This window comes from Spermophilus citellus, assembly GCF_964194105.1.
Source record: "Spermophilus citellus genome assembly, chromosome: 3".
In the NCBI taxonomy this organism is placed as follows: Eukaryota; Metazoa; Chordata; class Mammalia; order Rodentia; family Sciuridae; genus Spermophilus; species Spermophilus citellus.
In genome coordinates this window covers 9,295,078-9,307,630 of record NC_138184.1, presented here as the reverse complement: position 1 = coordinate 9,307,630, position 12,553 = coordinate 9,295,078, and the positions used below count along the sequence as shown (strand labels likewise).

The following is a 12,553-nucleotide window of genomic DNA, read 5'->3' as shown; positions in this document are numbered from 1 at the left end:
GTTCATCTTGGACCTGGATTTAACAGTTGCTATAAGGCCACAAAAAAGGACAATTAAGGAACAGTGACAACTCACATGTGGAGTCACCTGTGACTCCTGGGGCTCAGCAGGTGACAGATGAGCCTGCTACAGAGGAGGGAGGCTATATGGGGTTATGCCCCACTCTCCACCATGGCACCCCAGCTGCCCTCTGGTGAGCACATGGATAGCAGGAGCTGTGCTCCATCCACAGGGACTGCTGCTCAGCACCAACAGCCGCGAGCTCCCGGCATGTGCAACAAGCACCATCAGGAACCCAACGGTGCGGGTCAGGGAAGCCCAGTCACCAGGACAGGTGCTATAGGAGCCCAACAAAAATCTGCAGGAACAGGGAGGAACTGGGGAGAGATGGGCCTGGGGGTAGAACAGTCTGCCACAGCGGGGCACAAGGGTGGGAACCTGCGGGGAGGTCACAGAACCATAAGATATAATTTGGAATTGTTTTTTAAATAGTGCTAGGGATCAAACGTGCATGAGGCAAGCAGCCTACCAGCGAGCCACATCCTCAGCCCACCACGCTAAATCTTGATTAGTACTCTATGCATTTGTCAGAACTTACAGAACCTACACTCAAAACTGATGACATAAAATTTATACCTGGAAAATAAGACAAAGTGCCAATACCTGGTCCTTGGTTCTCCCCTCTCGCTCCCGGATGTAAGTGGTGACAATTCGCTCTGTCTCCTCTCGCAATCGCGGGTAAGAGCTGAGCTAGGGAACAAGCAGAGGGCTCGTGTTGGTGGGCTCCTAGTGGCCTGACCAGGGAGAAACACGAACCACACAAGTGGAAAATGCAAGGGGAGTGACATGGGGGGCCAAGTCCCCACTCTGTTCCCATCTCACAGCTGCTCCAGCTGGGAGACAAGAACAGGACGGTGGGCAGGGAGTGGAGTGGAGAGAGGGAGAGGGTGCGCATGCATGCACCAGGAGCCGCTTTGTGAGCGAGATTGGTAGGTGAAAGGTGGCAGAGAAAGCGAATGGCATGGATTTGCCACTCAAGGTTCCAGCAGGCCCCTCCTGCACAGCGCTGGGTGATAAGACCATGGAGGTGCTTGCCAAGTTTGTGAGTGTCTAGCACCTCCTCTAGGATAACGAGGGCAGCATCTGGGCCATCCACCTCGGAGGGACCCCCTTGCCAGACACCATTCCTTACTGTTGCATTTCTGGCACCCACTGGGCTAACACCCCAGGGCCCCTCACCTTTGTCTGCAGCAGTGACTGAACCAAACCACACTTGTGTGGGAGTCACACCTTTCGTGGTTTGGGCGAAATCCACAAGTTGGGGAAAATGGATTGGTTGGTCAAATTGCCCCTGAAAACCTCTCAAATGCCCTATAATCTAAAGACGTGTGGGTCTACAAGTTGACAATATGTTTCAGAGCTTTGGTGATAGCTGGGAAAACACTCTTCTCCAAGGGTTGCAGGGATAGTCACTGCTTTGTAAAAGCAATGCATTTGACGATGTCAAAGGCCTCCAGTCCCCACTGTACCTGAAACTGCAAAGGTGGGATGTGTTTGTGACCCAACTCCCACAGCTGCCCATGCAAAGTTGAGATATCAACATGTGACAACTGGTCCACAGAAGGGGATTCCTACCGAGGCAGAATTTTCCAGATGCTTGGGTTGAGACAAACAAATGGAAGGGATAAGATGGGGGACAAATGCGGAGGCGATAAGAACAAAACCTGTTACCTTCTCAGCACACTTTTTAATGACTGTGGCCAGTTCTGAGACCACGAGATCAACACACTTCAAACTTGGCTCTTTGAGTTTTACAATCTGTTTTTTCACAATGGCTTCAAAGGCCATGTCCGGGGTGAAGAGCCCCGTCCTGGGTCATGCAGAAGGTGGGACGAAGTAGAAAGACACCCAGGGATAGTGCAGGCCACACACACAAGACAGGAGACAGAGAGAGAGAAGAAACGAGAATCAGCTGGTTAGTACGTGCATGGAGGGCCTGTGCCCACATTTGCCCCGGAAGCTGCTTCAGATCACAGAGGCTTGGAGGGGAAGGGAGGGGAGGGCTGGTCTGGCATTTAATTATGGAGGTGCTATGGATCACCATGATCTGTGAACAGCTATGATGGGTGGAGGCCTTAAATGGTCACATTCATGACGAAGGGTTCTAGGATGATAATTAGCAACCCAAGCAGGTTTGGTTTCCCCCTTTTCCAATTGAAGGAGCTTAAGAAGCAAATGGGGGCTTTTCCAGACTAAGAACAAAGATATCAAGCAGAAATTCCCTGCCAACCCAGAGCGTTGAGGACATCATGGTCGCACAAGCACAGACTGCCCGCTGGGAAGCATTTGAGTGGCTTGGCCAAAGCGTGCTGCCCTGGGAAACAGGCCCTTCTGGGAGCCCGACACGTCCTGCTGAGTGGAGGCAGCCGCCTGTGAAAGCTGGCACCCAGGTACTTGTGATCAGATGGGCTGAGGACAGGCTGGGTAGGGGGTAGGGTACGTGGCATGGGGTGCAGGGGAGCTGGCGGGGGGCACTTGGGAGATCAGGAGGCTTTATCAAGCTGGGCACTAAGCATTTGTTATGTTGTTGGCATCTGGGCCTTTCCCAGCACCATGGGGAAACAGAAGGAGTTGGCTCCAGAGAAGCCAGAGGATACTGGGCATTTGTCACGAAGGGGTGACAGTCAAGTAGATTCAGGGGCTTGGCCTCCAGCAGCTGATGTGGGGTCCCTCTCTGCTTCCCAGAAGGCAGCAAAGCAACAGCCCAGTGAAGCCCCAATTCCACCAGATACATGCTAGGCTTGGTATCAGGGCCCCAGGGAGGCCTGTCCACATGTCTGGCCAGTTCTGGAGGCCTGACACCCCCCCAGTGGGCCCTGGCTGACATGGTCCCATCCCTTCCTCTGGATAGAGGTCAAGTTCTTAGAAATTTAGGTAACTTAGGGGATGACCAACACTGGGGGCCTGATACCAAACTCCCATACCCCGGTTTCCACAAGGCCAGGAGTCACCCTGCCAGGGATCCAATACCTTACTGGTACACTGCCTAACTGTATTGATTAGCTCCTGGATAACCAGGTCGACACATTTCAGACAGGGCTCTTTCAGCTTGACGACCTGCTTTTTCACAATGGCCTCGAACGCCAAGTCCGGGGTGAAGAGCCCAGTCCTAAAACCATCCGTACCCGGGGGGCAGGGGAGATAAGTCAGAGAGAAACAAAGCATGATCAGAAACTTCCTAAGTACTGGCTGGGTCCCCAAGGAAGAAGAAGGTTACATCAAATCTGGGGATCAGATGCCTGAGTCCACAGTGGGGAAACCCAAGGTGACCCGAGGACCCAATGGCAATAAAGGCTGGATAATTGGAAAGACTACCTTTGTTAGAATAAGAAGGGGACCCAAGACTCTCATGAGGGACCTTCGATTAGGATAAATTTGAGATTTCTATGAACCCGACTCAAGTCTGCCCTACCCTGCCCCAGACCATCTGCAGTAAGCTCTCTTAATTTACCAGTGACTAAGGCTCAACCAATCAGCTGTGTCTAACCCTGGGGCCATGCTATGCACGGTGGCCTGCAAAAGATTCAGGAAGGACTGAAACATGCCCCCCTTCAATGCCTTTATTTTATTTTTTTTTTAAGTTTATATTTTTTTAATTTTAATATTTATTTATTTAGTTTTTGGCGGACACAACATCTTTGTTTGTATGTGGTGCTGAGGATCGAACCCGGGCCGCACGCATGCCAGGCGAGCGCGCTACCGCTTGAGCCATATCCCCAGCCCCCTTCAATGCCTTTAGCGACCTAAAAGGACAGGCTTACAGCTCTTGAAAATCACCCAAGAACCTCACAATTGGGGTGCCAAGAGGTTTGGGAAGCCCAACTGGCTAGAGGGTGTCACTGTGGAGGGGAAGGAAACTTGCCTGACTCCATGAATGTTCTTAATGGCATAGCTGATCTCTCGTCTTAAGTCTTTCTCATCAAACTCCATCTGAGAAGAGATAAGCCAAACAAATGAAGGGAGGTCCCTGGGGTACCCTAGCACAGGTGTGTACTTGGGGAAGGTGATTTCCTAGCACAGTTGTATTCATAGGACAAATTATTTAATTCAAGAATAAAAATTTAAAAATTATAACCCAGTTTCAGCAAAGATGTTCTAAAACTAACACTCTCACATGGTCTGTATAAAGTAATAATCTCTCCAAAACATTCCTATACTTCACTTACTAGTTCCAATACTCTAGAAATTCATCTTAAGGAATTAAGAAAGATTTAGCAACATGCACAGAACTTTTCAGTAGCTGCCGAAAAGTGTAAATAGAACCTAAATGATCAAAAATGGGAGACAGATTAAGTACATGATGGGACAGCCATAAAACAGGATATTATTTTGCCACTAACAATTTGTTATATGTTGATAACTAGTTTGGGAAGATGGTTACTGCATGAAAAATGCATGTTACAAAGAGGCATAATTTGTTTTTTGATTACAAAATAGATATGTATATACAATTATGGATAAGGACACATGCTGTGTTTGTGGCAGGCTTACCCATTTGCACAGAAATAATTCAGAAAATATGCCTACCTAAGTGTTAATAGGCCTTGTCTGTGGCTATTAGGATTGTGGGTGTTTCTCTCCTTTTATTGAAAAGCATTTTATTTATTTTTTTTAAAATGTTATATGCTCATTATAAAAAATGTAAAGTGTCCAACAAATCACCAAAAAAGGAAGGGAAGGCGGAAAGGAGGATCCCAAATCCCAGGCTCCAGAGCTAACATTTTCAAGAACATCTTGGCAGATCTGTCCATACAGATGTAGTCCTAGACATTTACATACAATTTCACACAGAAGGCTGTTATTATGCCATGTACATATACACCGTATCTGCAGGCTCCATAACTGGTTCTACCTTTAACAACATGTTGAGGACATTTTTCCTTGCAAGTTTACCTCCATTTTCTGTCGTCTCTTGGTATCCACAGTGGATGACTCTAGGATCCTCCCCCAATACACCACATCTAGGGATGCTCAAGTCCTTTATATATACTATGCCATGGGTGTAATATTTGCATAGAACCTATGCATATCTTTCCACATTTCTAGATGATTTATAATACCTAACACAAAGTAAATGCTATGTAAATAGCTACACTGTTTTGCACAGGGAATAATGACAAGAAAAAATTCTGTAGTGTTCAGTACAGATGTTTTTTTCTTTTCTAGTATTTTCGATCTGCAGTTGGTTAAACCTGTGAATGTGAAACACATGAACTTGGAGGGCTGACAGAATTAGCAAAGAACATATATTGGTTTTTATCAATGCAAACAAATGGGATTTAAATATAATTTTGCCCTGAACTCCTAAGCTGCCCACTGGGGGAAGAAAGCCCATGGGGGTGCCTCCTCTGGGCCATGGTCTACCCACAGACATTATGGCCAGAAAGACCAGAGTCGAGGCCAAGAGGGAGGGTGCCTGGCTAGAGATGGGGCCCATCTCCGGGGTGCTACCTTCACCAGCTCAAAGGGAAAGCGCTCATGGAAGATGCGATTGATTCGGGCGCCCCCTGAGAGCTCCAGCGTGTCCACTTGGTCTCCTGAGCCCTCGATTCTTTTCTCAAAGTCCACCCCAAATTGCTGGACCATCCTGTGAAGAAAAAGAAAACACAAATGTCAAAGCAGAGGTGTCTGCATGGCTCTGGAATTATGTTCCCAGGTGAACCATGATGTACTTGTCTGCTTCATTTTTAGCAGCAAAATATAGGCTTATACTAAAACAAATCAACAAAATACAAGAGCTGCTGAGGGCAAATGTTTGCAAAGCCTCTTGCGATTATCCTCCCACTGAACCTGAGGGGGTCAATTATTTTTCTTAGTTTCCAGATGAAGATCTGACATCACAGCTACTCAACCTCTGCCCCGAGGCTCAACTTGACTTGGCAGATGGTGGTATAAAAAGGTAGCCCCTCTGAGGCTGGGGCTGTAGCTCAGTGCTAGAGCACCTGCCTGGCACGTGTGAGGCACTGGGTTCGATTCTCAGCACCACATATAAATAAGTAAATAAATAAAATAAAAGTCCATCAACAACTAAAACTAAATGAAAAAAAATTAATAATAATATAAAAAAGGTAGCCCCTTCAGCAACTCAGGTGGCTACACAGGTTCCCTTTCCAGCCTGTTCAGGTGGGGTCTGTACCACTGATGAGTGCTGAGGCTTGGATAGGCAAAGTTGTCCCCTGCACCTCAGTTTTTCATGTGCAAAGTGGTGGATAGGAACAACATCTACCTCACACTGTCACTGTTGAGAACTGAAGGCATTTGTGCATTTCATCAACTTCAAAAAGTCGCTGACCCTAAAATACATAGTTATTCTGTGCACTCACAAAAAAGAAAAATGCTTCCAACTAATAGTAATTCACCTCAGACTCCCAGTGCCAGAAGTTAACTGGCCATCCTCCTGCCTCAGCCTCTCCAGTAGTTGGGATTACAGGTGTACACTGCCATGCTCAGCTTTTTTTTTTTTTTAATATATATATTTATTTTTTAGTTGAACACAATATCTTCATAATATTTATTTATTTTTATGTGGTGCTGAGGATCGAACCCAGGGCCTAGCACGTGCTAGGCGGGCGCTCTACCGCTGAGCCACCACCCGAGCCCCATTCTCAGCTTTTTACCATATGTTTTGCTACTTACTAATTTTCTGTTCCATTCCTTCCCTTTCCCGCTTCCTGCACACCCTGGGGAGAAGGATGGGCACCTGCCCTATTCACTGCCACACCATGGTGCTTAGGATAAGGTCTGGCACACAGGTGGTTCTCAACAAATACTTGCTGAATGAATGAACAGACAACAAGGTCAAATGGGCACCCAGCCCGGGGATGCTGTGGGAAGGTGGGAGGGAAAGGAGAGGCACATACTGTAGCAGGGCTTTGGTTTTCCGTGTGGGGTCATCGGGACGGAAATTCTTATACTCCTCTACCTCCTTCTCTAGGGACAGCAGCTGACTTTGCAGCTTGCTGCGTAGGGCTGGCAGTGACTCCCGGATGTGGTTGGTCAGTTGCTGCAAGAGAAGGGCAGATATCAGGGAGGTCATTGTGGGCAGGAAACCAGGAAGGTGCAGGCCCTGTTTTCCCCATGGAGGGCCAATGCCACCTGAGACCAGCACACTCCTCAGCCTCAAGTAAAAGCAACAGAAAAAGTATCCAGCAATGGACACGCTTACGCCCAGGCTAAAAGAGGGGCCACAACTGAGTGATCACCCTTGCCATAGGGCACTGGGTGGTCAATGAGGCAGTCACACCACGGAGACACACAGATGCTGACAAGGAGGCAAAGAGGGCAAGAGGCCTGCTGACCCGGGACATCCGCCTCGGTACCACTCAGTGAGAAGTCCGCGCGGCCCTGCAGAGCCCACTGACCAGAGGACCGACAGTGACAATCCTGCAAACTTATGTGGAAAAGATATCCTGAGAAGAACACAATGCACATACGACGGGCTCCCTGCTGTGAAAGAAAGGCAGCACCTGCATTTGCCTCAACACAAGTTTCTGAAGAAACTAACACGGAAGACGGTGGATTGGAGCATAGAGAGGGCTGGCCGGAGGATGGCCTTCTCAGTGCTCCCTTTTGCTTTACTGTTCTGCTTTAGTTAATTTATTTTTTGTGGTGCTTAGAATGGGGCCCAGGACCTCCCGCACGCCAGTGCCCTACCGCTGAACTACACCCCCAGCACCTTATTCTGCTTTTGAACTTTATGAATCTGATATCTGTTAATCTCTGAAAGGGAGGTTCATGGCAGAAAAAAGACAGGGAATGACCCACAAGATGTGCTGTTTGACAGAAAACTAGATATGGAATGGGGGTAAGCTACTGCCATCTAGGGCAGGGGGAAAAAGGGCTAGGGATGTAGCTCAGTGCAGGGCACTTGCTCAGCACACACAGGCCCTGGGTTCCATCCCCCACCTAATGGGAAAAAAATGGTAAGGAAGAGGGGGTAAAGGAGGAGGAAGAGGAAGAAGGGAAGGAAGGTGGGGTGCAGTGGCACACACCTGCAATCCAGCTACTCAGTAGGCCGAGGCTGAGGGATCGTAAGTCTCGAGGCCAGCCTGGGCAATTAAGCAAAATCCTATCTCAAACAAAGGGGGTAGGGGTACTGGGGATGTAACTCAGTAGGACAGCACCCCTGGATTCAATCCCCAGTAACCCCCCCAAAAAAGAGAAGGGAAAATAGGGAGAAAAGTAAAAAGGAGAAAAGAAGGAAAGGAAGGGAGGGAGGGGAAGAGGGAGGAAAGGACAAGGAGGAAGCAGTGGAGTCGGGGAGGGGAAGGAGGGATATACAGTGTAGACATGTCCCTCTCTTCAGGCCCTAGAAGAAAACACAGGAAGCGACGACAAAAGTCACCTCTGGAAAAGGCACAAGCATCCATTACAGGAAAGGAAGAAATGGGACAGTCACTATGGGGATGGATGACCTTTTTTCCCCCTAATACAAAATAAAGGAAAAAAAATGAATGAAAAAAACAAAAACCATAAAATCAGCCACTACCCAAAAAGTGAACACCAGAATTCTGCTGCCACCTGTCCTCTAATAGAAGAGAATTTTCTAAGTATCTATTAAGCTAGAAAAGAGGCATAAAGAAGCCTCTCATCTGTGGTGTGGCTCTACTAGGCCACCCCGGAGTTCTCTGTAAGCAGGGGTCCCTGCCTCCATGACCCAGCCCACAGGCCCCTCTCTATGGGAGCTGAGAGTCTCAAATGGTGGGGATTGATGCTTGGGGCTCTGCAGACCTTTACTCCCGTCTGAGATCCTACAGTATTTAACTTGGGGAAACACTGTCCCAGAAAGTCACCCAATGTGAAAGGGGCCAACCCTTCCTGACTCCTAAGGGGCCTCTGAGCCACTCACCCATGGGCCCCTGGGAGGCCTTAGCCAGCTGCAGTGGAGGTTTCCTTCCTTTTTTCTGCCTCCTCCCCTCTGCCGAGGCCTGCCTACTTCCGGTCCTGGAGGGCCTCTCCCAAGGGAGGCTGACTTCCCTCTTCCCTCCCCTGAGCTGCCTGCTCTGTGTTACTTCTGGCCCCCACCCCAGCCCAAGTTAACACTTGATCATCCATTTACCTGGTGGCTTGCTCCCTGGCCCACCACTAAAAATAAGCCTTCCCTGATCTCCAGTACCACACATACATACACACAGAGGGACAAGAAGAAAGCCCTCTGGGTGGACAGGATCTGTTCTCACAGTGCCACTGGGTCCCCAGTTTGTGCATGAAGGTATGACCTTCAGATTGCCGTTCTGAGGCCATCATCCTGAAAGTTGCCAGAAAGCAGGAAGCACTTCGAGAAGACCCATTCTCCCTTTCTTATCATAAACAATGCCTGCAGTCAGGGATCCCTACTCCATCTGCTCTCCTTTGTCCCATACTATCTCCAGGAGATCTGTCCCTGTAGTAAAGAGCCCTTCTTTACTCTTTGCTGTAGCTGCTTAGCTCCCAAAAGCTGGCCCCTGATCTGCTCAACCACAGGGACAGCTGAGAGGGCAACACTGTCTGGGAAAACCAGGAAATCAGTGAAGGCCAGGCCAGGTACAGCTTCTCACCTGTTTCTACACAACGCCACAGCAGGGAGTCTACCCCCCAGGGAAACGTGCACATCTATACATCTATAAAATGATACAAACTATAGCTGTTTATTGACCAGGAAGATTAGAAACCATCTCAAGCGCTTGAGAAAAAAAAAAAAAATAAGCCTGTTGAGTAGATCAGGGTCCAGTTCTGGGAGTAAGGAAGGGTCCTTAACTATCGGGATGGCGCTCCCCAAGGTAAGTGTGGAGCAGAAAAAAAGCAAGGCAGCAGGAATCCCTGACTATCATGGTTACGGTAAGGGAGAAGAGGGACTTCTCACAGTTCTTTGTTTTCATGGACAAAAAAAAAATTCAGGCAGGGTAATGATGGTGGAGCCCATGGAAGGAAAGTTTTCACAGTATACATTTCAATACTATTTTTGTTTATGAACCCTAGGAATACACTACCTCAAAAAGAGGGATGGGAAAACAATCCAGTTCCAGGGTGGCTGCTGCCATGTATCAGTATACTGCATGCAGCATCTGTGCTGTACACTGAACACACATGGCCCTGCTGATTTCAGATGCCAGCCCTAGGAAGCAGGCACAGTGACCATTCTCAATCGGTGGACCCAAGAGGAGAGAACCTTGGACAAGCTGGGCCGGGACCACACATCTGAGGCTGGGCTGGGTTTTGGAACCTCGAGGTTCAGACTGCAGAGTCTTCCTACTTAGCTGCAGTCAGGTACTGAAGGCCACCTGGCTTTGCTTTAGTCCAGCCAACCTTAATTCAGGTCACCAACTCCAGAATTGCATGCAAACTTCTGAGCCTTTGGCTAAATTACAATGGCAATTAAAAAAACAAAAAATAATGGCAATATTAAAAAGTCAAATACCAACTGATTGAACCAACCCAATCCTATCAGGTTCCATATTAAAAGCACTCATTGTGGAGTAATAATGTGGATTGAACCCATTTTTCTAAAAAAACCCTGCTGGTTTAGACTGAAGATGGTACAAGTATGGACAGTGGCTGTTGTGCAGTGTGCAGACTGTCCCACTATACACAGAGACCCCAAATCCTCATGGTACCTGATTCAGGGTCTTCTGCAGGTGTGGGGTGCCCATGCGATCAGCCATGTGCCGGTAGGCTGGGTGGGAGAGGAAGAATTTCCTCTCTGCTGCCAGTGCTGCACGGATGTCCTTCTTGCCCTCAATGTCCTTCTGGCTGCGGTTCACCACACCAATGTAGCCTGTGGGAAGACACAGTAAGGATAAGGCCTTGGTCAGGAGCACTAAGGTGTCCGGGTATCTACTATGGACATAAAATGGGCAGGGCCAGGTTTGGGTGTAGAGATGGACGTGCGGAGACTGGGACACATGGGTCAACACACGATACTCAGAAACAACTGACAGTGCAATGCAGCAGAAAGCAGTATGGAAAAGCAACATAAATGTTTGGAGGAACGACAACTCATATCCAGTCTGTGAGACAGATGCCAGAAAAAAGCTAAAGACAGTTACAAGGCAATCAGAAGGCAGCTAAATCTTGCTAGACATTAAAAGCTACTACAGGGCTGAGATGATATGGCACAGCGGCAGAACACTTACTAGCATGCAAGAAGCCCTGGGTTCCATTCCCACCACCCCAAAAAACAAAGCAAAGAAACACAGAGACAAAAACAAACAGACACCACCACCACAACTACAAAGCTACTATATTTTCAATATCTGGCATACTGGGACCTTATGCAGAGAGAGATGAAAGGCACCAAATAGAAAATCCAAAAACACCATTAGAAGCAGATGGGAACTGAAGATTTCAAAATTGGTGGCATAAAAGCTTTGCCAAAATTATTTGGCAAAGAAAAAAATCTGGGTTCTGCTGGCAAAGAATCAACATTGGGTGCCTACCAAAATGAACTTTCAAGGGATCACAGATCCCCACAGAAAACAGAAAACTAGAAAAAAAACTTGAAGAAAACATGAGTGATTAAAAAAAAAAAAAGATTGCATTTGTTTTCTGGAATGAAACACAATAGTTAAAAGTAATCAAGTGAGAGAGCTGGAGGTGTGGCTTAGTGGAATCAGGAGATTATCTCCTCAATTTGTTGCTTTCAGTATCATTTTCAACTTTTCCAATGGTAAAAAACACTTTTAGAATAAAAATGCTAGTCTGGAAAAAGATATACAATATTTGAAAATAAAGAAACCTGGAGAGAAGAGGGGCAAGGGATGGCATTCAAAAAGGCAGAACATGGGCTAGTGCAGGGGCACACACCTGTAATCCCAGCAACTTGGGAGCCTGAGGCAGGATGGCAAGTTCAAGGCCAGCCTAGGTAACTTAGCCAGACCCTGTATCAAAGTAAAAAATAAAAAGGGCTGGAGATGTATCTCAGTGGTAGAGTGCCCTGGGTTCAATCCCTAGTACAATGAACAAACAAACAAAAAGTCAGAACATGGGAAGACACATTGAGCCCAGAACGTTGGGGTCCAGATGAGGAACCCTATCTTTTTAAATGAATGAACACACAGATTAAAAAAATAATAATAAGGGAAAAAGGAATATATTTAAAAAAAAAAGAGTGGGGATAAAGCTCAGTGGTAGAGCACTTGCAAGGCCCTGGGTTCAATCACCAGCAGAGCCCCTACCCCCAACAGAAAAGAGAGAGGGGGGGGGAGGGAGGAGAGAGAGAGAGGAAAAAAAAAGAAAAGAAAAAAGAAAGAAACCCAGAACAGCCAGGACTCCCTGAATCCAGGCAGGAGGCACTCAGCACTAAGGGTATACAGATGGGTATCATGAAAAATAAAGAACTTTACCTAGCTATTTGGGAGGCTGAGGCAGGAAGATCACAAGTTTGAGGCCAGCCTCAGCATCTTAGCAAGACCTGTCTCAAAAATAAAATAAAAAAACAAAAAGGGCTGGGGATGTAGCTCAGTAGAAGTGAGCGCCCCTGGGTTCAATTCTCAGTACCACAAAAATAAAAACAAAA

General features: G+C 47.4%; 1 protein-coding gene across 13 annotated transcripts in view; it reads right to left on the bottom strand.

Moving 5' to 3' along the window:
• Nucleotides 1–12,553, bottom strand: part of DNM2 (dynamin 2) — an 89,629-nt gene that overhangs the window by 25,053 nt on the left and 52,023 nt on the right. For 8 of the 13 annotated variants that reach the window (XM_081284104.1, XM_081284101.1, XM_081284099.1 and 5 more), the window contains exons 6-11: nt 10,653–10,813; nt 6,921–7,063; nt 5,512–5,647; nt 3,923–3,990; nt 3,031–3,169; nt 664–750 (exon numbers count right to left, since the gene is read on the bottom strand). In XM_081284104.1, coding sequence (XP_081140230.1) covers nt 664–750; nt 3,031–3,169; nt 3,923–3,990; nt 5,512–5,647; nt 6,921–7,063; nt 10,653–10,813 — 734 coding nt within the window. Of the gene's footprint in view, nt 1–663; nt 751–1,731; nt 1,871–3,030; nt 3,170–3,922; nt 3,991–5,511; nt 5,648–6,920; nt 7,064–10,652; nt 10,814–12,553 lie in introns of all 13 variants that reach the window. The other 5 variants (XM_081284097.1, XM_081284100.1, XM_081284098.1 and 2 more) reach the window with 1 other exon arrangement.